At 57.1% G+C, this 23,180-nt stretch overlaps 2 protein-coding genes across 5 annotated transcripts; both read right to left on the bottom strand.

The window, feature by feature from the left end:
• Positions 1-1,829: 1,829 nt before the first annotated feature.
• Positions 1,830-9,000, bottom strand: LOC132080148 (uncharacterized). Of its 4 annotated transcripts, none has more exons than XM_059483160.1 (8): positions 8,331-9,000; positions 6,673-6,814; positions 6,168-6,288; positions 5,248-5,420; positions 4,345-4,523; positions 3,756-3,909; positions 3,345-3,472; positions 1,830-3,015 (listed from the first exon to the last, which is right to left on the bottom strand). In XM_059483160.1, the coding sequence occupies exons 2-8, from the start codon at positions 6,725-6,727 to the stop codon at positions 2,236-2,238; spliced, it is 1,590 nt and encodes a 529-aa protein (XP_059339143.1). In that variant the 5' UTR covers positions 6,728-6,814; positions 8,331-9,000; the 3' UTR covers positions 1,830-2,235. The 4 variants fall into 4 exon arrangements, with proteins under 4 accessions (XP_059339143.1, XP_059339144.1, XP_059339142.1 ...); XM_059483161.1 differs by lacking the exon at positions 8,331-9,000 and adding an exon at positions 7,050-7,763; XM_059483159.1 differs by lacking the exons at positions 6,673-6,814; positions 8,331-9,000 and having other exon boundaries at positions 6,168-6,506.
• A 230-nt stretch (positions 9,001-9,230) lies between these two features.
• FAAH2 (fatty acid amide hydrolase 2) lies at positions 9,231-16,329 on the bottom strand. The gene is made up of 11 exons (XM_059482693.1): positions 16,136-16,329; positions 15,886-16,044; positions 15,477-15,610; positions 14,994-15,203; positions 14,471-14,590; positions 13,844-13,979; positions 12,933-13,050; positions 12,476-12,595; positions 11,461-11,572; positions 10,642-10,836; positions 9,231-10,028 (listed from the first exon to the last, which is right to left on the bottom strand). Exons 1-11 carry the CDS (start codon positions 16,327-16,329, stop codon positions 9,853-9,855), a joined length of 1,674 nt encoding a protein of 557 aa, XP_059338676.1. The 3' UTR covers positions 9,231-9,852.
• Between the last annotated feature and the right edge of the window lie 6,851 nt (positions 16,330-23,180).

The raw sequence follows: 23,180 nt of genomic DNA, 5'->3' as shown, positions 1-23,180 counted from the left end.
CTTGCAGAAGTGTAGTAGATAGGGTTAGGCGCTCGGAAAATCTCGCGATGTCACGGAAAGCAGTAGAATTCCTCTCCCCCTAACGCCTAGTGATAAAGGATCACCCAAGAATGTAGTCCCCCCTAACATTAGTAACTTTCTACTCCTTATTAACCAATTACAGTAAAGTAAGACCCCCTGACGTAGAGAAAAAACTTTCCCAGTACAAAACCCAACGAGACGGGACAATAAAGGTCTTGAACCATCCACCATACTGGTGTCTCTGTGTGTTCTTGGCCCGAGTGACCCTGGAGAGTTTGGGTTGCCGTGCCGTTTCCTCAGAACCACGTCGCCTCGCCTTGCATCAGAAGGCAACACAGAAGTCTGGCCAGCTGTGGCCAGCTGTGATCAGAGCAAGCTGTGATCAGATCGTGCCTCAGTGCAAGCCCAGGTCCCACAGCACAGCAGCTGTGGGAGCCAGTCTGGTCCCATTGCACTGGTCCAACGTCCTGGCAAACCACCCAGGATGGGGCTGGAGCAACATGATGGACACTGCTGGGCCTGGACAAGCTCCTGCTTGGGATGTGGCTCCTGCCATGAGCCTGTGGCACAAACAGCAGCTCTGACTGATGCTCCTGCTAAGAGGTGCCTTGCCTGGGACCATGCAGTAACCTTCCAGAGTAGCGTGGGGTTGGAGGCCCTGTGAGCTATGGGGGTGAGGCAATTGATCAAACAGGGCTGCAGGCATGTAGGGCTTCACTCCCATGACCTTGAGGCAGATCAGAGACTGTGAGGGACAAAGGAGATGGCAACTGGACACCAACTTCATAGGCAGAAAAAAGCATATGGGTAATATATGTGTTCCTCAAGTAACTCTTGGGACTGTCTCTTTCCTTTTTTTTTTTTTTTTTTCTTTTTTTTTTTTTTTTTTTTTTCTTGTGTGTGTGTGTGTTAATTCAGCTCAATTTCTTCAATACATGACATGTCCTCACATTGGCTGTGAGAGATTGACCTGGGCCAGATGCCAGACACAGCCCAAAGCTGCTCTATCACTCTCCCTACAAGGTGCTGATCCCCTGTAGCAAACCTGTTTCAGCTTGGTCTCCTCTTTCCATGGGGCCACAGGTCCTGCCTGCCAGGAACTTGCTCCAGTCATGATCTTTCCATAGAGTCATGGCCTCCTTTGGGATCCTCCCTGAACTGCACGTGGATTTCTGCTCCCCCACGGACCCTTGTGGGCTACAGGGGCCAGCCTGCAGTACGAGGCAGGGATGGACCATGGCTGGGGTGTCAGGAGTGACAGGGTTGGAACATGGCCCTGCACAGCCCCAAAGGCTCCCTCAGACAGGCAGCACTGTACCTCCATCCCCTCCACCAGCTGCCTGGACACTAGACACCAGTTTCTCACCTGTTCCCAGATCCAGAGTAATTTTGTGAGTCCAAGAGCCTGGATTTGTCACTGCATTTTGACTCCACTGATTCCAGCTTGCAACACAGCACAAGGAGGTTTCCCCTGACCTCTGCAGCTTCAGGCAATGCCTCAAAACACATCCGGGGGGGGGGGGGAAACCGCAGGGAGGGGCTTCTCAGCCATAAATCACCCCAGTGCTAGCAGGAGGAATAATAAATGTATCCCATGGTGCTAAAAAACAGTCTTTTCCCACCGGAGAGCAAGACAGAGATTGTGGGTGCAATTTTCTGCCTGGAAAACCCCAAGTTTACCCTGTACTTTTCCTGACTGCTGCACAGGGAAGGGTTGTGCTGGGTCTGTAACACAGAAACAATGAATATAGAAGCCAGTTTTCTAGAATAAATTAGTGATATTTAAAAACAACTCCAGCACAGAACCAACATTTCCACAGAAGTAAAAACCCCAACATTTTTTCATTAAAGAGCTTTACAAATATATATGTATATATGAGTGTTACATTAGTATAGATACTGTACCATACATGCACACATACAGACAGATCTCTAGATAAGAGTTTTGGGGGTTCAGCGTTGCTCCATGCTCCTTATTAGGTGTCTCAAGAGCACCAAATCCCCAGAGGAAAGCTCTGGATCCCGCCCGTCCCTGGCGGCCGTGCCCGGAACGCGCCTGTGCCTGCCCTTGGAGCCTGCCCGGTCCCACCCGCAGCCCGCCCCAGCAGGCTGGGACAGACAGACAGATAGACAGACAGACAGACGGACAGACACAGACAGACCGCCGTTCCGGCCGGGGAGCTGCGGGAGGCGGCCTGGGCTCGGCTGGGCCCGCTAAGGCTCGCTGCCCGCCGGGGCCCGGGGCTCGTAGCCGGGGAAGGGAGCTGCCCGCAGGCCGCTGCGGGGCGAGGGGGGCAGCGGGCACGGACACGGCTCGGCCTGCCCCGGGGAGCCTCGCTGCACCCTGCTGTCCCCTGGTTCTGGGTCAGTCCCGCCGCCCCGCAGGGCCTGGGGAGCACAGGGGCGCTGCCCTCCCTCCGTCTCCGCGCTGGGCAGGAGCCTCACGGAGCTAAGCCGGATCCAGTGCCCAGCCGTGCCCAGACTCTCCTGCAGGCGCTCCTGGCTGCAGCTTCTGCTCGGCACGGGCAGAGGAAGGTGGCTGTTTGCTCCCAGAACTGGGCACTGGCATTTAGAATAAAGCTGGAGGTGCAGGGGGAGCCATATTTTAGGAATCTGGCTGTCCCTGTCACCTATGTAACTGTGTCCAGCCAGTCCCATTAGCACCAGCTGCTCTGGCAAATCATCCCCATCACCTGCCTCCTCATCCTTCTCCAGCTGTGAGGGGACCTGAGAACCTAAGGCATGCCCCAGCTGACTGTGGGTGCAGGACGGGTCCCTTCCCTCAATGCAGTCTGGGCCAAACCCGTTGGCACAGTAGCCACTCACATCCCGGACAAGGCCTCGCAGGAGCCGTGGGACCGTGGCTGATGCCTGCACAGCTGTGGATGGCCCGTGGGAGGGGAGCACAGTCTGCAGGAGCAGGGCCAGTGGGTCCTCCTCAAGCTGCAGTGGAGGCACCTGCATGGCCACATTCAGCTCGCCGTTATGGAGAGCCTGCAAAAACAAAAGCAGTGACATGGTCAGCCTCAGCTGGCTAAAGCCCTGCCAGCTAAGGGGTTGTGACAAACTATGCTGAACACCAAGGGCTCCACTGCCTGAGACCTCATCCTCTGCTGTGACCCATGGCTGGCCAATGCCCTCCACCAGTACGTTCTTCTTGGGGGACTGTGGTTCAGATGGCAGGGGAGACACCTGGGTACCAAAATAGGCTTGGTGATGTGAGAGTTGGAGGAAAGGAGGTGCTGAACCCTTGCAAATGCAGGGAACCCTGGCTTGGCTATGGCTACACACAAGGTGGAAGTTGGAGGAGGATCATCACTCACCAGTGCTTTTGGGAGGCACATCTCCTGAGGACTGGGAAAGACATGCAGCTGCACGAAGCACATCCCAGCCACACTCAGCGGCAGCAGCAGGAAGAAGGCACTCAGCACAGCAGGGACCCATGGAAAGCCTGGCAGGACATCACAGCAGGCTGAGGGATCACTCAAACACATCCCTCCCGCCCCACTCTCTGTCAGTGCTTCCCATCCATGTCACACTGGGATGTTTCAGGAGGCAAGCCCAAGGCAGATGACAAGAAAGCATCACCATGAGAGGTCCCCACTGGGCAGCACTGGGCCACAACCCTGACCACAGTGGCTGGGGGTGAGGTATTCACACCTCCACATAAGTTTGTGCTGTGAGCAGGATCTGAGATGCCACTGTGCCAGCTGAGTTGGTGAGAGTGCTCCCACCTGAGGGGGCTGCTGGAGTCACCAGGCACTGCTCAGCCTCCTGGCTCCGCTCCCTGGCAATGTCTGCAGCCACCGTCCGGACACAGTACTGTGTGCTGGGCTTCAGGTGCCCAAAGGTGCAAGGCACTTCCTCACTGCTCCGTTTGCAGGGCACCTGAAAGCAGATGGAACAGGTGGCCATAGAAGCTGGAGGTGGGGTTTGTGCATGGCTCCACTGCTCTGTGCAGCCTCAACATCCCACTTGCCCCATGGTCCCTCCTCCCAGGCATCTCCAACACTCAGTTCTTTGCCCCAGGAGGTGTTCAGGTCCTAGAGCATCTCCTGAAACACCTGTGGCATCACTTTTCATCTGAACAGAACCAGTCCAGTTCTTTGTACCCAGGGGAGGGAGGTGGTCTCCTGCCTTGCTGAGGTGGGAGCCCCAGACTGGGGGTGCACAGCACCTCACACCTGCATGTGCAGCCAGGTGTGGGCAGGGCTGCAGCACAGGCACCCCCACACCACTACAACCTGACATGGTGGCTTTGCTGCACCAGGAAAGCTTCTGCAAGCCCTGCACCTCTGGGCCCTGCCCAGCTAGCACACAGACCTGCTGGACAAGCAGGTCCCCCTCGTACAGGTGCAGCCAGTACCACAGCTTCAGCAGCACTCGGTTGACTGGCTTGTAGGAACCAGTCCTTCTCTTGTAGGGAGTGGGTGGTGTGATGATGTTTACGCTGAGGATTTGGTCCTGGAGCAGCCAAGACAGCTTGGGGGGGCCAACAATTGCTGTAGGGAAGGGGAAAAAAAAAAAAATCAAAAATTAAGGCCTTCAAAGGAAGGCAGACATCTCGTTTCTCTAGGAATTATATTTTTCTGTCTGATATTCCCCTCTCAGAGCACAGAAGCTCCTCAGGTCTTGCCTGATGGCATTTTGTGCTCTGAAACCAGCTCTAGGAATGGCAGCCACCACATCTGTTTATTACAACAACTTCTCTGATGGAGGTCAGAGGAGGGTCCTGAAAATTTTCTAGCTCCAGAAGACTGCTAGGTTTTTTGGACAGAACAGCCAGTCTGACTGAGAAGAGGCACATTCCCACACCAGGCAAACACAATAGTCAGGATGAAAGGATCACCAGAGGGTCTGCCCGTGCTTCATCCCAGACCATGACAGGGGAGGAAGATGAGCCTTTCAAAAGCCAAGCCTGGAGGCATAGCCTCTCTCCTGCCCCATCTCGCTGCATTCCCCAGAGACCCAAATTCTCACGGTGCCTTGCTGGCCCGGGGGCCTCCTACCAATCCCCTCACTGTGCCTCCTCTGTCCTTCTGCTCTTCACCCAGCTATCTTCCAGCAGCTCTGCCTTATCCCTTTCCTCTGGTTAGGGCTCTTGACTCTTTTCCCTCCAGTATCCTAATGTGCTTTCCCACTGTATCCCATCAGATCTCTCCAAGGTCCCCTCTCCCCATTGGCTCCCCAGGAAGAGCCCAACTGGAGAAGCTCCCCAGTCCTTACTGTCTCTGTACAGCTGCAGCTCGCTGGAAATGGCCCACTCGGACTGCTCACCTCCGGCCACCACTCTCACCCGTGCCCAGTAGATATCATGAATCCTGTCAAAATACAGCTCACACACACAGGAGTTTCTGCTGTTCCCCCCATAGGCACCTGCCTTGGTCCAGTTTGAGGTTCTGCCCAGGGAGAAAGCACAGGGATTGCTTCTTTTCAGCATGCTCCCAGCCCAAAGGGAGGGCAGCCCAGCCACTGCCATCCTGCCTGGGTGGAAAGCGTAGGGAAGCCCAGGCATCAGCCAACAGCATCCCCAGGATGTGTGAGGAGGGGCGTCCCTCCTGGGGACAGATGGCATCTGGCACTGTGCCCTGACCTGTGCTCTCCACGATGGAAAACCACACAGCTGTGGCAGGGAGAGCCCCCCAAGGAGTTGGGGCTGTTGAGGCTCTGTGCTACAAGGGAAACTGAGCGAGGGGTGATAGCTTGAGCCTCAGAGAAAGGTGACTGTGCGTGGGAGGCGTCTTGGCAACACAAGAAGAAGATAGAGTCAGTGGTGCCCAGCAAAAGTACAAGAGGCAGTGGACACAAGTTGAAATACAGGAAATCCCATTTAGCATAAGGGGAAAAAAAAAAACCAAATCCAAAACCCCAGTCCAAAAGCAACCCCTTAGTTTGTTACTGGGATAGTGACCAGGAAAGGGACCAAGCTCTTCCAAGGGTGTTGTCCTGAAGTTGTACAAAACCCACCAGGACACACTCCTGAGTTGACCTTGCATGTGCAGGGGTAGGACCAGCCAATCCCTGCCAATTCCACTGCTCTGTGGCATTTACTGCCAGATAACAGTCCTCTGGCTGCCAGGGGTCCCCAACAGCCTCTGCCAGGGTGTAAGAGGACCAGACCCCTTCACGCCCTCCTCCCCACCCACCTGTTCCTCCACTCCACCTCATAGGTGGCAGAGCTGGGTGAGCTGGGGTCTGGCTCCCAGCGCAGCAAGACGTGGAAGTTCTGTGCCTCCAGCCTGACGCGCCGTGGCCTCAGTAGTGTCCCTGAGGAGGGAGCAGAGGGGTATGAGGCAGTGTCCTGCAGGGTCACCTTGTGGCACAGGTTCCTCAGCTTCATCCCAGCACAGGCAAACTCTGACTTCAAAGCAGGTGCTCAGCAGCTGTATCCCCCCAAATTGGTCACACACTGAGAACACCCTCTCCACACTTCTGCCAAAGCAGAGACACAGCTGACAAAACAGGAGAGACAACACCCTGACACAGCTGCTGCTGACCTGGGGGTTTTCTTTCTCATCACTGCTTGACAACCATTTGGGCCTCTCCTCTTCACAGGTACCTTCAGTAGGTTTGAGAGGTGTCCTTGTGCCTCCTCCGGCCCTGCAGCCAGCCCCCCCCCAGACTGTGGTGACAGCTTCAGCACTGGCTTACCCTGGAGCAGGGAGCAGCTGGCCAGGGACAGCAGCAGGAGCAGGGCAGGGCTCATCCTACCACAGCTGTGCTGGGGGCCATGGAAAGGGATGGGTGTGCTGGAGCTGTTCTGCTACCCACAGACATAATGTGCTGCTGGAACCTGGGATTAAAAACAGAAGCTTCAGCCAGTGACACTGCCCCATGGAGCCCACATGCCTATTGTGGCACAGAGGTGTCCACTGTGGAGGGCAGGGGACCTTCTGCTGCATTCTGGGGGTGCCACAGGGCAGGTACCCTCAGGGCTGTGGTGGTAAGTGGACCCACAGGGACAGTGGGCAGCTGCCACACTGCTATGGCACTATGCACATGCTGCAGCAACCTTCTGTTGCACCCACCTCTGGCACCCCGTGGTGAGAAGTCACACTGCCTTTGTCACCAGGATGTGGGTCTGAGAAAGCTCCTCACCTGAGGCTCACGCCACTGGGGAGGTGATTCAGCGCAGCTCTGGGCATGACTCACACTGGCACAACCTGTGACACCACTGCCAGGACACCCCCAGCCATCCCACAGACTCCCCGTACAGGGAGGGCACCATGCGCGACATCACCCACACAGCAAAATGGGGCACAATGAGCGCTGTAAGCAGAGACTCAGACTGTGAACCACAGCACAGGCTGGTCCAGCTGGGCACCTGTACCTGGCCAGTCCCTTCTTACCTTGGTCTTGCCCCACCATTCAGCCACCAGGAATCTTTCCCTGCTCTTGCTGGTCACGGAGGTAATCTTCCTCTCCTGGAGCGGACTGCAAGGGCTTTGAGGCTACCAACACCAACCTTGTGGTTGTGGGGACACATTCCCCCATGAAGGTGGGGAGCCCAGGGCCACCTCCAGAGGCAGAGGGGTGGGAGCACCCCTGACCAGATGGGACACCAGTGGGGCTGCTCACCACTGTCACTGCTTCTCACTCTTCCCATTTCACACCAACTTTTCACCATTACAAGCACAAGCACCTCAGCACGTGGATACAAAACATTGCCCCCATGTTTTCTCTGTCCCTTGCAGGATCAAGAGCTTGAAACAAGGAGGAGCAGTCAACAAGCAGGGACATGCAGCTGCAAACTGTGGGTGAGGGCTGAGGCAAGACTTCTGAAACACCAGAGCTGAAGCACAGGCAGTTGGCCTAGTCCCCCCTCGCTGAGACCAACAAGAACTCTCCTGGCTTTGCAACAGAGCCCATTGAAGGAGGCAGTATTTCTGCCTGAAGGGAGAAAGAGCCTCCAGGGTTGTTCCTGGGGCTTACAGAGGCACAGAGCTGGAGAACTGATGGAGACCTGAGGACTGGCTGCCTGTGCAGGCAGGGACAGGGCTGCTCTCACTGCAGAAGGCAGCACAAGGGAGGCAATGCTTCCCTGAAGCAGCAAGGTGACTGCAGGCCAGTCCCTGCTAGCCCCCCTCTGAACCCCAGCACATCCGTTCCCCTTCTGCCATGGCCAGAGGAAAAATCCCAGCAACTCTCCCTCCATTGTGGCATTAACTGAGATTGTGGGGATTAACCCCCTCTGCTCTGCACATCCTCTCCTTTTCTGTATCCCTATCACACTACCCTGAAGCACCAGCATTCCCCCCAACCTTGATCCAGCATTTCCTCTCTGCCCCTTTGCAGTATCAGAAACCTACCTCACCAACCACTGTTAAACACAACACCCTCAGCTCAGCAACCTCACGTGTGGCTCCGAGTGTTCACTGGAAGCGTTACCACGGTCTGCTCAGCTGCCAGGCTTCCTCCAGATGGGGGACAGTCCGTGTTGTCTGTGCCACCACGCTGGGAGGCGTGATTTGACTTGGGTCGTTTGTACCTCCTTTGCTGAGCCAGGGTTTGTTTTTTTTCCGTCCTTGCTTCCTCATTAGCAACGTCCCAGCTGGGCACGGGTGCTCAGCAGTGCCCTCTGCACACCAGAGCCGAGGTACAGCCTGTCCCAGCACGCCATCCCAGCAGATGCACTACCCCGGCACGGACCATCAGTGGTGTGGGGACAGAAAGGAGCAAGGGCTCAGGACAGGGGTAACACATGGCAGGGCAGACACAGGTCAGGACATCCCAGCAAAACCAGTAGCAGGTTTTATCCTTGTCAAGAGCAATGCTGCGGGCTGGGCACACAGGGCTGGGCCCCCTTTTTGCCCTGGTGACCATGAGGGACCTGCACGTGGCTCTGCACCACCTCAAGAGCTCCAGGCCTCTGGCAGCCCACTGGGACAAAACAGCTGAACTTGTGCTTCCCAAGAGCTGTGCAACCATTGCAGGACTAACAGAGCCATTGGGCAACATTGTGGGGCTCATAAGCACCATTCAACTCTGCCCAGGGCCCAGCAGTCGCTGTCAGCCTGGGCACTCCAAAACAAGAGCCCTGGAGTGGCCAAGTGCCACCCCGGGGAGCAATGCCAGCATCTCCACTGTTGTCCCTGCACCACTTCAATGGCCAGCAGTGCTGGGTAGCCCTGACACATCGCTGGTAGAAATGGGGCTGGGGCCTGGCAGGAGCTGGAAGGCAGACAGCCATGAGGAAAAGGACACATAGCCACAGTAGACCGGACAAGCTCTTTAATACCTGGCTGAATACCAGTGCTGAAATGCTCCCAGCTGTGCCTGACAGCTGCACACACTGCAGAGCCCAGCATCCACCACCGCACAAAGCGCTGTTGGTGAGGCAGGCCTATGGCTCCTCCAGCCCCCCTCCCTTTTTGGTCAAAGGGTGGGGGCAAGCCTGCAGGAGACTGGGAGGACTGGGGGGCTAGCAAGCCTGGGTGCAACAGGCACAGTCCAGCCCTGTGGGCAGGGTCAGTCCAAGGAGGACCCCCACGGGCCCAGGCAGCCCTGAGGGGTGCTGCACGGCTGCCCTCTGCAATCTGGAAGCACGTCCTCTGCCCAGCTCTCACGCAGCGCTTTGAAAGCAGAAAGGTTACAGAGCTGGCCAACTCCACGGTCTGGAAAAGGTGGGTGGGTGCCCACTGCAGGCAGGTCTCTCCCTGACAGAGGGTGCCACAGGGATGAGGACTCGGTGGCAGTGGTCCAGCTGTTCCTGTGCTGGAGACACCACCAGCCGCTCCCAGCAGGGTGCAGGGGGATGCAGAGGGAGCAGGCAGTGCCATGATGGGATCAAGCATCAGCACTTGTCACTGCCTCTGTCCCTGTCGCCCAAGGTTAAACTTCCCCTGGCAAAACCCATCCTCCAAAGGCTTTCTCCAGGTACCGGGCCACCGCCAGCGTCAAGTGGTCGTTGTAGGAGGCCGCCACCAGCTGGATGCCCAGCGGCAGCCCCTCGCGGCCCAGCCCCAGCGGGCACTGCGTCACCGGCAGGCCCAGGACATTGAAGATGGCTGCAAGAGAGAAGGGTGGATAGATCAGAGCGAGCACAAACTCTGGGATACATCACTGCCTGGCTCTCCCACCCTGGGCAGGCAGCTCTGCCATACACAGCACCAAGATCCTGGGAGCTGGTGCTTCATGCAGCAGTGCAGAGACATGGTGACAAGGGACAGCACTGGCCAGAGATTCCCAGCGCCACATCATGTGTATAAACAGCATTCATGAGGGATGGCATACACTGTGGCATGCCAAATTTGGGACATTCCTGTGCCAGGCACCAGCTCTCCATCACTCCACAAAGCAAGGCAGCACTGACACCACATGGGAACCACACAAGGGGCCCCAAGCTGTACCCCAAGAGATGGCAGGCTTCAGGTTCCTGCTAAACCCCAATATCACACACAAAGTCACACCTGCCCTGCTGTGGACAGGCACCTTTGGCAAAAGGTAAAAGATGCCACATGGTATGAAGCACGACAACCCTCACTCCAAGAAAAGACACGTCTCTTTGCTGCACAGCCCACTGTCAGCAATGCAAACACTTCGGATACAACACCCCAGCTGCCACAAGGAGATCATTTTGGTAGCCCTAGCCGCAACCCAACAGGAGTCAGGGCTGCTCACCTGTGTAGGCAAAATTGAAGGGCATGCAGATTGGGGAGTGGTGCTTGGGGGCGATGGTGGGGTGTGAGGGGTAGAGGAGCACCCCATCTGGCCCCAGCAGTGCCTCCATCTCCTCCTGTAAGCTCTTCCCCATGCTCACCAGCTTGGCCTTCCCACTGAGGTTGAGGTTCACCAGCTTCTCTGTCAGTCCCAGGGCTGCAGCAAAGGGTAGAAATGGGGACAAGAGCATATGAGAGGACTGTGGTCTGTGTGGGGCAGAAACAATGCCTAGCCACATGCAACATCCCCAGCTTCTGGGGTGGCCCCCCAAGTACCCCTTCCTGCCAGAAGCCACAGCAGATTGCCCCTAGCACAGCTTTGTGGGCACCATTTCCCCAGCTCTGCCAAGGGACAAGCATTCAGCCTGCCCCTTCCTTCCAGCTTTTCCAGCCAGTGGAGCTGAGCAGAGCTGGCACAACGACCCCAGCACTCATCAGACAGCAGCACAATGGTGTTAATTAGGATTCTGTAGTACCTGCTGCTATAAAACAAGATCAGTGCAGACCCTGACTGAGCCCTCTGAGCCCCAGCAGTTCTGGTGTGGCTCACAGCAGAAGTGAACCCTGCCCCCAGCTCCATCATCCTCACTTCTTCCTCCAAGGTACCCACTCCCATCTATCAAAGATCCAGACTCTAGAGCTAGCCTTCAAAACTAGGCTGAAGCTGCTCAGGGCAAACCCCGAGTTCCTTCACTGGGCATTGGAAGGGCAATACCTGCATTTAACAACCTGCCCACCCCAGCACTGCCTGTGCACTTCCCAGGGCCCCTGCCAGCATTACCGATAGCCGGGAGAGTGTGAGAAGACATCCCCACGAGCCACTTCACCAGCTCCCACAGCGGCCACACTGGCTTCCCATGGTCCCCCAGCAGGTCTGTGAATCTTTGTGGCTCCTGTAACACACCCACTCCCCCTGTCAGCAAAGCCAACATGCAGCAGGGAGGCACAGGCTGGCAATGGACAGTGAAATTTCAGTTATCTCATCATCCCAATGTGAGGTGTTCTCGCTTTCACACAGGAGATGCCCATCAGGTGCTCCACAGCTGACACTGATCCAAGGCAGCAGCAGGAGCATTTTTCCCTCCCAGAGACAGCAAGGAGATGGAAGAGCCTCCCCAGAGCAGCACCCAACCGACACAATGCAAGGGATAATGTCCCAGAGGCATTTCCTCCTGTGATACGACGACTGGACCTGGAAGATGGAGGCAGAGGAGCCAGACAAGCCCTCCTTGGTGTGGTGGGGTTGGGCTGTTTCATCACTGCCTCTGTGCCAGGAATGCATAAGTTATGACACTCCCAGAAGTTTGTTTTATTACAAAGTACTTTCCTGCATGCACAGATATAGCGCAGCAGCTGCAATGCCAGGGAAGAATTACACAAGCAGGCTCCTGCTGGAAAGTTGCTAGTCCCCTGCCTGTCTTGGCATCCCAAAGGGTGTTAATCCCAGCCTACAAGTCAGAAGACACAGCGTGCGGCAAAGAGCAAGGCAGGATGCCCCCTGCTTGGTTGACTTACCAACCTGCATGGAAAAGGTCAACGTGCCAAAACAACCTTCCCCCTCCCAATTACCACATTGCTCCTCTGCTGAGAGCCAGGGCCTCAACCCACAGGACAGCAAGGGAGAAGGTGCTGTGCAACTTTAGAAAGAGGTGAAAGGAGACCTGGGGGGACACATGGAGCAGGGAAAGCCCCTGGGTAGGTTTGGGAAGCCTACAGCTCTCCACAGCTGGCCCCGAACAGCTGTTTCTTCCCTGCTGCCTCCAAAGCTGTGCCTCTGCCAACTCACTCTGACACACCTGTCCCTCACTGTCCTTGGATGACATCATGGCTGACCAGATCTGGAAAGAATACTTCATCTTGTGGATTGCCACATGCTGAACCCGGACCCCAAGGTCACTTTCAAGGTGCTCCACCACCTGAAGGGAAGAGCAAGGACGGGTTGGTTTCCATAAAGATTTGACACCTGCCATCAGCCCATGGAAACTACAGAGAAGAGAGTAAGGGGACCTACTTGCAAGATCTTCCCCTTGTGTCTTCTTGAGCCCCGAAGAAGAAAAAGTTCTTTTTACTTTTTAACCCCTGAAAGCACAGGACTGGGATGCAAGGCTGCCTCCCCAGCCCTTCATTTTGCCAGCTCCTGCAGGAGCCACACACAGAGCAGCTCTTTCCCCTCCCCAGGGCTCCTTTGACTGGTCTCCCCAGGTTCTGTCTTCAGGCTCACCCCAGTGAGTACCATCCTCTGCTGCTTCCTACCTTCTTTTGGGCCTGCAAGATCTCCTTGTCCACAGGTGATACAAAAATAGACCCGCCATCATGATCCATGCAGTGGAATTTGATTTTCTCCAGCGACACTTTCTCATTCAGTTTCAGCCTGGGAAAGAAATGGTGCTTTGTCACAAATCCATCCCCAGCTCCTCTGCCGCTGCTAGAGGTTCTCACACGCTTGTTATGTGTCCTCAAGAGACCCTGCTCTGTGCCCCAGAGTGGCAAGGTGAGACTCTGAAGACGCAGGCACCTGCTGCCCACAACACATCCAGCTGCTCACCTGCCCCCTCAGTCCTATCAAGTTTCTGTTGGGAAAGTTCCCATTTCTCCAGAAGCACCTTGTGACTACAAACCCTGGCTGAGGCCAAGGTTGGGATTGCACAAGAGCATGGGAAAAAGCAAAGTGGTAATGGAGAGAGCAACAGTGTGCAGGCTGTGGCAAAAAGGAGGGGTGCTCCACGTGCCCCATCTCCGCTCTGCTTCTCACTGGCACGCAGCATGGCTGCACTTGATTGCACGGACCAAAATCTGAAGGAACTGAACTGGCCATGATGTGGGGATGGAAAACTCCTCATTCAACAACAGGAAAAAAGGTGCTGCAATATCCAGGAGCAAGGCCAGCCCTGGGAAGGGTGTATGGGACAGAGCTAGGAAGCAGCTCACTGGTGAAGGGGCACCTATCAGTCTGCCCACGGCTGCCAGTTCCTGGGAGCACGTGGGTGCTGGGAAGGGCAGTCCCAGAAGCCAAAGTCCTGCTGAAGCCAGCAGCAGAGGAAAGAAATCAGAAACAAGCAACTGGGCGGGGTGCAGACCTGTCTTGTTCAAAGGCCTCATACACTGTGAGGACCACAGAGCTGCTGACTCCAGCTCAGCAGCTTGGAGCAGTGGGAACAACTCACTTGCTGACCCCAGGGCCGGCCATGACTCTCAACACAGGCTCCAGGTCCTCTGCGTAGCGGCACATGGGCCCCGTGCACAGGTAGCTGGTGCGCACCCCCTGAGCGTTGGGGAACTGGCCGTCGTTGGGCACCACCCCTGAGAGCAGAGAAGTCAGACACTGCCCTGAGTATTGCCTCCAGATGGGGACAGCCCTGCTGGGGGGTCTTTGGGTGCACAGAGACACGGTTCCCCAGGGACTGTACACCCCACAAGTGCTGATGGCAAGGTTCTCGGGGTGGGGATGGGAAGAAAAGCACCCAAGTCAGGACACTGAAAGACAGAGAAATATCCCAGCAGATCCCAACCTTGTGAAAACATCCCATGCTGAGGATGCCATACTTGGGTTAACCCCAGCCTGTCTCCCATGTGCCTGGCATTCAGCCATTGGGGTTGGCTTCCAAACTGCCAACCCCAGCTGTGCTTCCTCAACAGGCTTGTCCCATACAAGAAGTTACCTAACTCCTTACAGCAATCCCACCAGCGTCCAACATAGAGGTGTCCTGAAGGGGTTCATCCCACAGCCCCCATTCCACCTCATGGTGTTTCTGCTGGTGGGGAAGAGGAGGAGACCCCAGCACCCACCTTACCTGTTGTGGGTTTATGGCCAAAGACTCCATTGAAGAAAGCGGGCATTCGGATGCTGCCACCGATGTCAGAGCCGACACCTACGACTGAGCCGGCAGCTGCCAGGACACTGCCCTCCCCACCTGCACACGAGAAAACACGGCAAAACCCCACAGATTTATGGTGCAAATCATCCAGGAAACCAGGAACACCTCACAGGGAGGGTGGGGGCCTAAAAAGCAAGAGGGGTGGGGGGACAACACCTTGGCTTTAGTGATGGGTAGGGGATAGCTGGGGTACGTGGGCCAAAGGGATTTGCCTGCCAAAGTACAACAGGGCAGGCTGAAGCAATGCCAAATGAAACACCCAGAAGAGGCAAAGCAGCTAGACCTCCCAACAGCCTACAGCAGTGCCCAGGAAAGAGGCCTGTAAGCTCTGCAAGAGCCCAGGGACACGTTAATAGCTGTGTGCAGAGACTTGGAACTCTCCCTCACTGCATTTTAACCTGCCACTCATGCAGGACCGTGCCGAGGTGCTGGGGTTCACCTGAGCTGCCGCCCACAATCCTCTGCAGGTCGTAGGGGTTGTTGGTCCGCCCGTAGACCCTGTTGCTGGACTCGTACCACATGCAGAGCTCGCTGCAGTTGGTGACACCCAGCGGGATGGCACCTGCCTGCTTCAGCCGTGACACCACAGTGGCATCCGAGGTGGCGATCACATTGCGGCGGTTGACCAAGCCAGAGGTGTTGGGCATCCCTGTGGTGCCAAGGTCAATAGGAGGGAGGCATCAGGGCCAGTGCCCTGAGATGACCCAGAGCTGCAGGAAGCAGGTAACCAGTGAGGGCTGCTCCTCTGAAGCACCTCAAGCTCTGTAGCATCTGTGTGCTACAAATGAACACAAACGCAGAAGCCCAGGCAGAGCCTGGTGCAAACCAGGGAAAGGGAGACTACTTCCCTCCAAGCACCTGCCACAGCCACCCACCACTCTGGGGAGCACATCAAGAACTGGAGGCATAAAGATAAACCCACCATAAAGAGAAAAGGCCTCCTTAACGGTGATGGGAACTCCCAACAAGGGGAACTTCTCCTCCAGGCAGTCATCGCCAGGACTCTCCGCAAGCAGCTTATCGACCTGCCGGGCTTCCTGCAGGGCCTCCTCGAACCTGCAACAAAGCACCCGGCCATGTTCTGGCGCTGAATCAGACAGGAGCGGGGTCCCCGCAGGGCGGGTGGACCCCAAGTACGGCAGGAACTTGTGGGGGGAGTGAGACTGCCTGGTCTTTACCGGAGCCGGGAGCGGCATCCCGGCCCGGCGCTGCTGCGGTGGCGGCGCGGGGATCCCCGTGCCCCCGGCGGAGCGCAGCTGTCGGGCTGGGGCCCGAAGGGAGGCAGGCGGAGAGCCGCTGCCTCCTCGAGGGTGCCTCTGCCTCCAGCTCACCTGTCCTTAACCACGGCATTGATGAGGGGATTCACCTCCTTGATCCTCTCCACGTACGCCTCCACCACCTCCACGCACGCCACCTGGGCACGGGGCACAGCGGGTCCCGCCGTCAGCCGCGGGCGCTGCGCGGACCGAGACCCGCCGCCCGCGCTCCCCCTCCCCGGGCCGCGGGTGGTACGTGCCGCGCGCGGAGAGCGGCACCCCCGCTGCCCGCGCTCCCCCTCCCCGGGCCGCGGGTGGTACCTGCCGCGCGCGGAGCAGCTCCGCGAGGCGCCGCGCGGGCAGCAGCAGGAGCGCGCGCCGCGGCGGCGGGACGGCGCGCGGAGCGGCGCGCGCGGGGCCGGCGCGCGGCGGCGGCAGCAGCGCGAGCAGCGCGAGGCAGGCGCGCGACAGCAGCCGCAGCAGCAACACGAGACAGCGCTCCGCGCGCGACAGCGCCATGACGGCCCTGCGCGCACCGCCCCGCCCCGCGCGGAAGTGACGTCAGGGCGACGCACCGCCCGCGTTGCCGTGGCGACCGCCCGGCGCCCGTGCCGGTGCCCAGGGGCCGCGGCGGCCCGGGCCTCCCCGGGAACGCGGCCGGGCCCGGCGGGGCGGGGAGAAGGGCGGCCTCGCCCGCCTTGTGCCTCGTGCGTGGCGCTCAGGCCCGCTCTGCCCGCCCCGGGCCGGCCCGCTCCTCGCTCCGGGACATAGGCAACGGCTCGGGGGCGCACACGGCAGGCGAGCTGCGCTGGCGCCAGGTGCCGGCGGCGCTCCCGACGGGCGGCGTGTGCGGCTTAGCGAAACGCGCCCCGGGCAGGGCTGCCCTGGCAGCCTCACCTGGCCGCTTGCGGCGGCAGTCCGAGGCGCCGGGCTGAGCCCAGCAGCCGCAGTGCCTCGGAGCTGCCCGCGGGAATGTCCCGTGCCGGACGGGGAAGGAGACGCTTCCCTTTCCGACAGAGGTTGCCCGTCCCCATCCAGAAGCCTGTCCTCTGGGTCAGACTGTGCAACAAACGCTCTCCTGGGTGTCTAACGTGGCTACGGGACATTAAGAACTATCAGTTTAAGGTTGACGTCAAATTATAATGTTCTTTTGCGGTACAAACACGAAGCCTCTTTCTTGAGCTTTTCCCTTATAAAATACAGCTCTTATCACACTTATTTTTAAACACACTCTGAGGTGTTCAGATGCTTGATTATGGAAACAGGAAGAGCACTGTATAATCCTCAACACTCAGGGCAAAAGAATTGGTAATGCTGGGGAAAAAAAATACTGTCTTTTAAAGCAAGGGTTTAAGCAGCATGTGAGCATTACCACATCTCTTCCCTTCCACACAGTTGGCAATTGAATTATCAGCACAAAGCAAGGCTACAAAGGGATACATTTCTTGTGAAATTCTTTTATGACCGAATAGTCAACATATCAGCATTTATAGAACAATCTGCAACACACACACCCTAGAAAGCCATCGGCCGACCTCTGTCCCCTAAAACCTAAGCTGACACCAAAGTCATCTTGATAGTAGTTCTTTTTTCACAATCTTATCAAGGATACTTTCTTTGCTCCCTGCCTGATGCAGGGAGAGGAGAGGAGAGGAGAGGAGAGGAGAGGAGAGGAGAGGAGAGGAGAGGAGAGGAGAGGAGAGGAGAGGAGAGGAGAGGAGAGGAGAGGAGAGGAGAGGAGAGGAGAGGAGAGGAGAGGAGAGGAGAGGAGAGGAGAGGAGAGGAGAGGAGAGGAGAGGAGAGGAGAGGAGAGGAGAGGAGAGGAGAGGAGAGGAGCTGATAGGGGCTCCCTCAGAGCTCAGGAGTAAGTCAGGTGTCCTCTGTCTTCCAGAGCTAAAATAGTAAAACTCCTCTGAACTACCCTCCTGAATGTAATCTCAGCAATTTTTGTCAGTTTCTTCTCCCTCAAACTCTTAGTGGATTTGCTGTTTCCCCCCCTTCAAATCCTGCCCAAATGTTGGCAAATAGGGGTACAAACCAAAATATTTCTGTCACGGGTCTCTGCCTGTGTTGCTGCTCTGCAGAAACCTTCCCTAAGCTCTGGCATTTTCTTTGCTGGAAAATGTCTTCCTTAATCTTTGTCTTTTTTCAAGAACAGAGTTTTGGAATTCACACTGGATCAGCTGCTGCACTGCTCTCTGTGAGCTCCTTTTGTCCCTGCTTTTCCTGTTGCTCACCAGTGCTGTCCCAGATAGCAGCTCAGGCTGCTCCTCCATTAGGTCAAGGTGAGGAGTTTCCTGGGAGCTGAGCAAAAAGAATGGCTGCCAGAGTTCATCATAGCCCAGTGGAGCTCTGTTTCCATGAAAAATGGAAAAAATAGGATACAAGGTGCTCTAGAAATAAAGCAGTAAGGTCTGGAAACCTAAGGTTGAAGTGATTTGGATTGTTTTTCAGTTACCATAACCAGCCAACCAAGCGAACACCACTCTAGATGCACACTTAGAAGCCAGTTAATTCCAGTCTGATTGCCAAGAGCATGGAGGCTCAACAGAGTGAAGCTCACCCATTCAGACCTGTCCCACCAAGGAACACCAGCTGCTTAGAATCCAGGTCTTCCACTCTGGGAGTTTATGCTTGTCATTATCCTCAGTCACTTCATTACAACCAAAGGCGTTAAAAAACACAAGAGGTTATCAAGGACACATGGAAAGCTGGAGTGGTTCTGCTGGCTGTGTGGATGTGTTGCAAGCACTAATTGCCTGGGAAGCCATGGAACAGGCTTTGGCAGCTGAGTGGGAGGCTGGCGGGAAGAAGAGGTGTGCACTGATTGGCAATACCACAGTCTGGCTGCCTTCACAGTGTTCTCCAGAGCTCCTCTCAATCTAGTCCCCCATGCACAAAAAATACCCTTTTGGAAATTAAAAGAAGAAAAAGAACCTGATAGCACAATTCTTTGTGAAAGGAGTCCTTCAAATCTTATCCTTAAAATAATGTTTCCAAAGAAACCTGGGGTTTGTGCAGCACATGGGGGGAGTGGGAAAGGATGTTTAAAGGTTCGGGTTTAAACACAGCAACTCAGATGCTTAATTCCTCGCTGATCCCAGAAAAAAACCCCTGAATGTGATGGCAGTTCCTCCAAGCCTGCCCTTAGCCAGATCCACCACGGAGGGATTCTGTGCTCTGCATTTCCATCAGCTGTCTTCTTGCATGCTGGCCCGGGATCCATAGCAGATGTTGGGCACCCATGCTGCTCACCTGAGGCTTTGCAGATAAAGATCTCTGACCTCGCCTTGCTCTCACTGAGCAGGGGGCCTGGTGGAACACAGGAGGTCCCCAACACCTCATTCCTGGAAGGGCAGGAGGGCATGGAAGGAATCCCATCCTGCCTGTGTGAGAACACAGCAGCTGGCACTGCCAGGGTCCTGGGCTCTCTTGTACAATACTGCCATGAGATCAGCACCCACGGATGCTGGGGCAGGGCAGCTGCGGGCAGGGCAGCTCAGGGCTCTCCCGGCTTGTCCTCGGTTCCGGCACGTCTGCGGCGGGACCGGGCCGAAGCAAGCCTTGCACAGCTGCCAGACACACTGCCGGGAAGCAGCCAGAACCTCCTGCAGCCGGGGCACAGCCTCTCTGCAGGGCAGGCTGCTGGGACTCGGGTGTCGCGGGCCTTCCTTGTGCGGAGCACCCCGGGGTCGGGACCGTGCCACGGGAGGTCGCTCTGCCACCGCCGATCGGTGTCGCTGGCCCTGCCCCGCAGGGCCGCAGCTGTTCCGTCTGCACGGAGCCAGGGTACACTGTGTTCACTCCGAGTCCTTGATTAAACAAAATGTTTATGCGTGCCTCTGCTCCAGAAAACATCTTGGCGGCTGCACGCAGCTTGTTTGCTGCTGCTGCTCCAGCTGCACTGGAATTGGGGCAGGGTCTGTGCGATGCTTCAGGAGCCAGCTGGCCTTCCTGGGACAGTCCCCAGCCCAGGAACACCCCATCTGTCCCCAGTGCCTGCACCCTTCCATTGGAGGGACCTTGTCTGCTGGAGACGGCTGTGCCCCACATCCCCTTGGTGCCAAGCGGCGCTGCTGCCCCTTTGGAAAGGCTGGGCGGGGGCATGCTTTGCTTCTTTACCCTGAAGGAGTGACACCCCCCTCACAAATCCACCACCCATTCCCCACTTAAAGCAGGGCTTTGGGGTGCATCTTGAAATGACAAGAGCAGCTAAGCCATTTCCTGGGCTCCACAGTGCCTCCAGCGGAGCAGAACACTCCGACACTGCCTTCCTGCCATCCGGCTGCTGCACCCACTGATGATGGCTATGTACAGCACCATGGAGTTGGGTGGGCACAGCCAGCCCCGTCTGGGGCAACCGCAGGGGCTCCCAGGGCCTGACTGCAACTCCATGTCCCCTGCCTGTTTAGCCAGTGTCGTCCAGGATGTGCCTGCTTTCTTCCCTGACTAAGGGGCCTTTGTCAGTTGTGCATATCTGGAGTTAACTGGGAACAGGCTGGCCCTGCTGTGTCATCTCTCAGGCATCATGCAACCGCTGGTCTGTGCCTGGAGGGCAGCCCTCAGCCAGATGTGCTGTCACCACAATTACTCTGTTGCTCCAGCTGATACCTCCAAACCCCTTGGAGGGAGTGGGCTATCTCCCTCCCCAAGCCACATACCCTGTGAGGATGGAGGAGCATGCCCTGGGTGAGTGGGGAACCAGCACGCTGAGATCATTTACAACCCTGCCAGGGGAGACCAAGGGAAGGATTCTGCAGGACTGAAAGAGGGCCAAGACCAAAGCTCACAGCTCTGTCCTTGAACTCAGGAGACCAGAAAGGAGAAGGTGTTGATGGCCACTCAGATGACATCAATCCACACCAGACTCCCAGCCTGGAGTGTTTCCCAAGAGCACAGGCTGTCAGCAGAGTGGGTTGCCCAAGCAGCTTGCGTGCCCCTGCCAGGCTGTATGCCATGGCTCTTGCGAAACGGTGTTGATAAACACTCCAGGGCATGCCAAGTCCTGCAGGATGACAGCTGATGTGCTTGGGCTGTAGTGAGTGCCAGCACAGTGAGAGGAATTTTCCACTCCTTTGTGGCAAATGTGCCTGACCCTGGTGGGGGACTGTCCCCAGCAAGGCAGAGATTGTCTGGTGTCCCAGCTGGCTTGTCAGGCTCAATAAACCCCCTATGCAAGGGCTGTCCTTAGGCACATGGCAAAGCAAGGGGTGGTTGGGTGGCCTGGTGGCACCCTACAGGGCTGGGTTAGGGCCCCACCATCCCCAAGGAGACCCTACCACCCCCATTTCACCATGGGGCTATTCCTGTGTCCTGGCAATGAACTGCCTCTTAGCTTCCCCTTTCCAAGCATATTGGCCAAGTTGGGTGAGCCATATGCTTCTCCATTCCCTGCCCCAAGGACTTGCGTTCCTGTGATTCTGGTCCTCTTTCCATATTCCCTGAGGGCAATGGGTGACCCTTGACAGGGCCCTCCAAGCTGCCTCGGTAAGTTCTGCCCAGATGTGTCTTCTAGCAAGCTGGAAATGCCTCAAAGACCAGCAGATTTGTGGTATGGTGTGCTCGGACCTGTGCTGGCCAATGTTTGGTAATTACCATATGAAAGCCCAATTTGATTTGACCAGTGTGTCCTGGAGCTGCAGTTCCTTTCATCCATGCTGCCATCCCACAGTGCTCTCAACAGAAGCATGAAAAGCTTGTGCCAGGCAGCACAGCCCAGGACAGTGCACCTGTGCATGCTGCTACATGTATCCCTGTCCCCCAACACAGCCTGCAAATGCTGTGCCCTCAATGGCAAAGTAGTGAAACATCAGCCAACACCTGCAGAGAATGGGGGCTCACAGGTCTCACAGGTCTCTTGTGAGGACGGTATGTTGGGAATGAGAGCTGTGGGATGATCCTTGCCTTGCCTTGCCTTGCCTTGCCCTGCCTTCCTCCGCTTCTATTTCTCTCCCTTGCTTCTCTTTTGCTGCCACCTGGCCATACCTCTGCTGCCACCCTGGCGCTCCCTTGCTTATCCTTCTGGTATCTGGGTTAGCAGCAGCAGAGATGGGCTGCTCATACCATTTCACATCTGGCTGCTGCCCTGTGCTATGCATAGTGGCAGTCCCAGCCCAGCTGGGCTGTGATGGAACAACACCACTGCTGTGACTGATCAGGGTCCCCATGTCCCTTCAGCCTCCAGGTCACTGGGTACTGGACCAAGGCACTGTGGGAGCCGAGACAGTGACAGAGTGATGGGATGCACTTGCTGAGGGTCCTTTTGGGAGCACATCCTGGGAACAGGCACATGCAGGGCTCTGCTGCTGTGTGGGAACCTGTGCTTTGGATGGACAAGAGGAAGTGGCAGGAGGAAGAGAGTTAGGGCAGCACACACGGGAACACTGCTGTCTCTTGGCCCCAGCTTGTGCCATCATGGCTTGTGCCTGTGGGCAGAGGTGACAGTGACAGCGCAGCTTTTGGTGCCTGCACCTCTCCATTCAGGAGAGACAGAGCTTGGGCAAAAGACGGCAGCAGCAGCGGCAGCGGCAGCGAGCCGCGTCCTGCCCCCGGCTGTTTGGGACATGCCGTTCTCTCAAGTGCCGATAAGAGCAATCAATAATAAAAGCAAGCAGATGGAACGCGAGCCCGGCCTCCAGCCAGCGACCTTCAGGAGCTGGGTTACTGGAGCAGGCGCAGGCGTTCCGGCAGCGGAGCAGCGCCGCGTCGGGAGCCCGTGCAGGGTAAACACGGCTGCTGCAGCGTTCGGACAGCGCTGCCCGAGAGCGTGGCGCGGTCCCCGGCCCCCTGGCATGCAGCCTGACAGCACCGGGCACCGCGGCAGCCCGGCACACGCCGTGCAGGTCCGTGACGAGCCGGGCCGGCGGCCAAACTCCGCGGAGCGCGGGCCCGGACGCCGCCGTCCCTGAACCCGGCGGCCGCGCGCATGCGCACGGGGGGCACGGCCGGCCGAGCCTCCGGAGTAACCCCGAGGGCTTACATAACCGTGAGGCTGCACAAACATGACCCACTCACCGCCCAGCTCGGCGAGATAAAGCAGAAAAACAGCAACCCCAGCCCACTGCCTGGACACAGCTGGCCCAGGCTGCGTGGGGCTGTGATGTGGGAGGGTCGGCAATGTCCTTGCCAAGCAGCTGTGTGGCTCTGGAAGGGCCTGGAAAGTTCGAGCTGGCCCAGCGCCAACATGGGCGTCTGCCTTCTAGCAGGTTCTGTCTCTTTCTGAGCTTCTTGGAGCTGCAGCGAAGCTCAGGGTTTTGCAATTTTCTGGGAGACAAAGGGCTGTGGGGCCACATAAAGTAACACCTCCTGCCCCAAGTGGAGAGTACTTTGCCCCCAGGGACAAAACAGCCTTTGCGGAGGGGATGCAGAGG

This window comes from Ammospiza nelsoni, chromosome 15 (assembly GCF_027579445.1).
Source record: "Ammospiza nelsoni isolate bAmmNel1 chromosome 15, bAmmNel1.pri, whole genome shotgun sequence".
Lineage (NCBI taxonomy): Eukaryota > Metazoa > Chordata > Aves > Passeriformes > Passerellidae > Ammospiza > Ammospiza nelsoni.
Note: the sequence above shows the minus strand (reverse complement) of the source record. Positions and strands in the feature narration are given on the sequence as shown.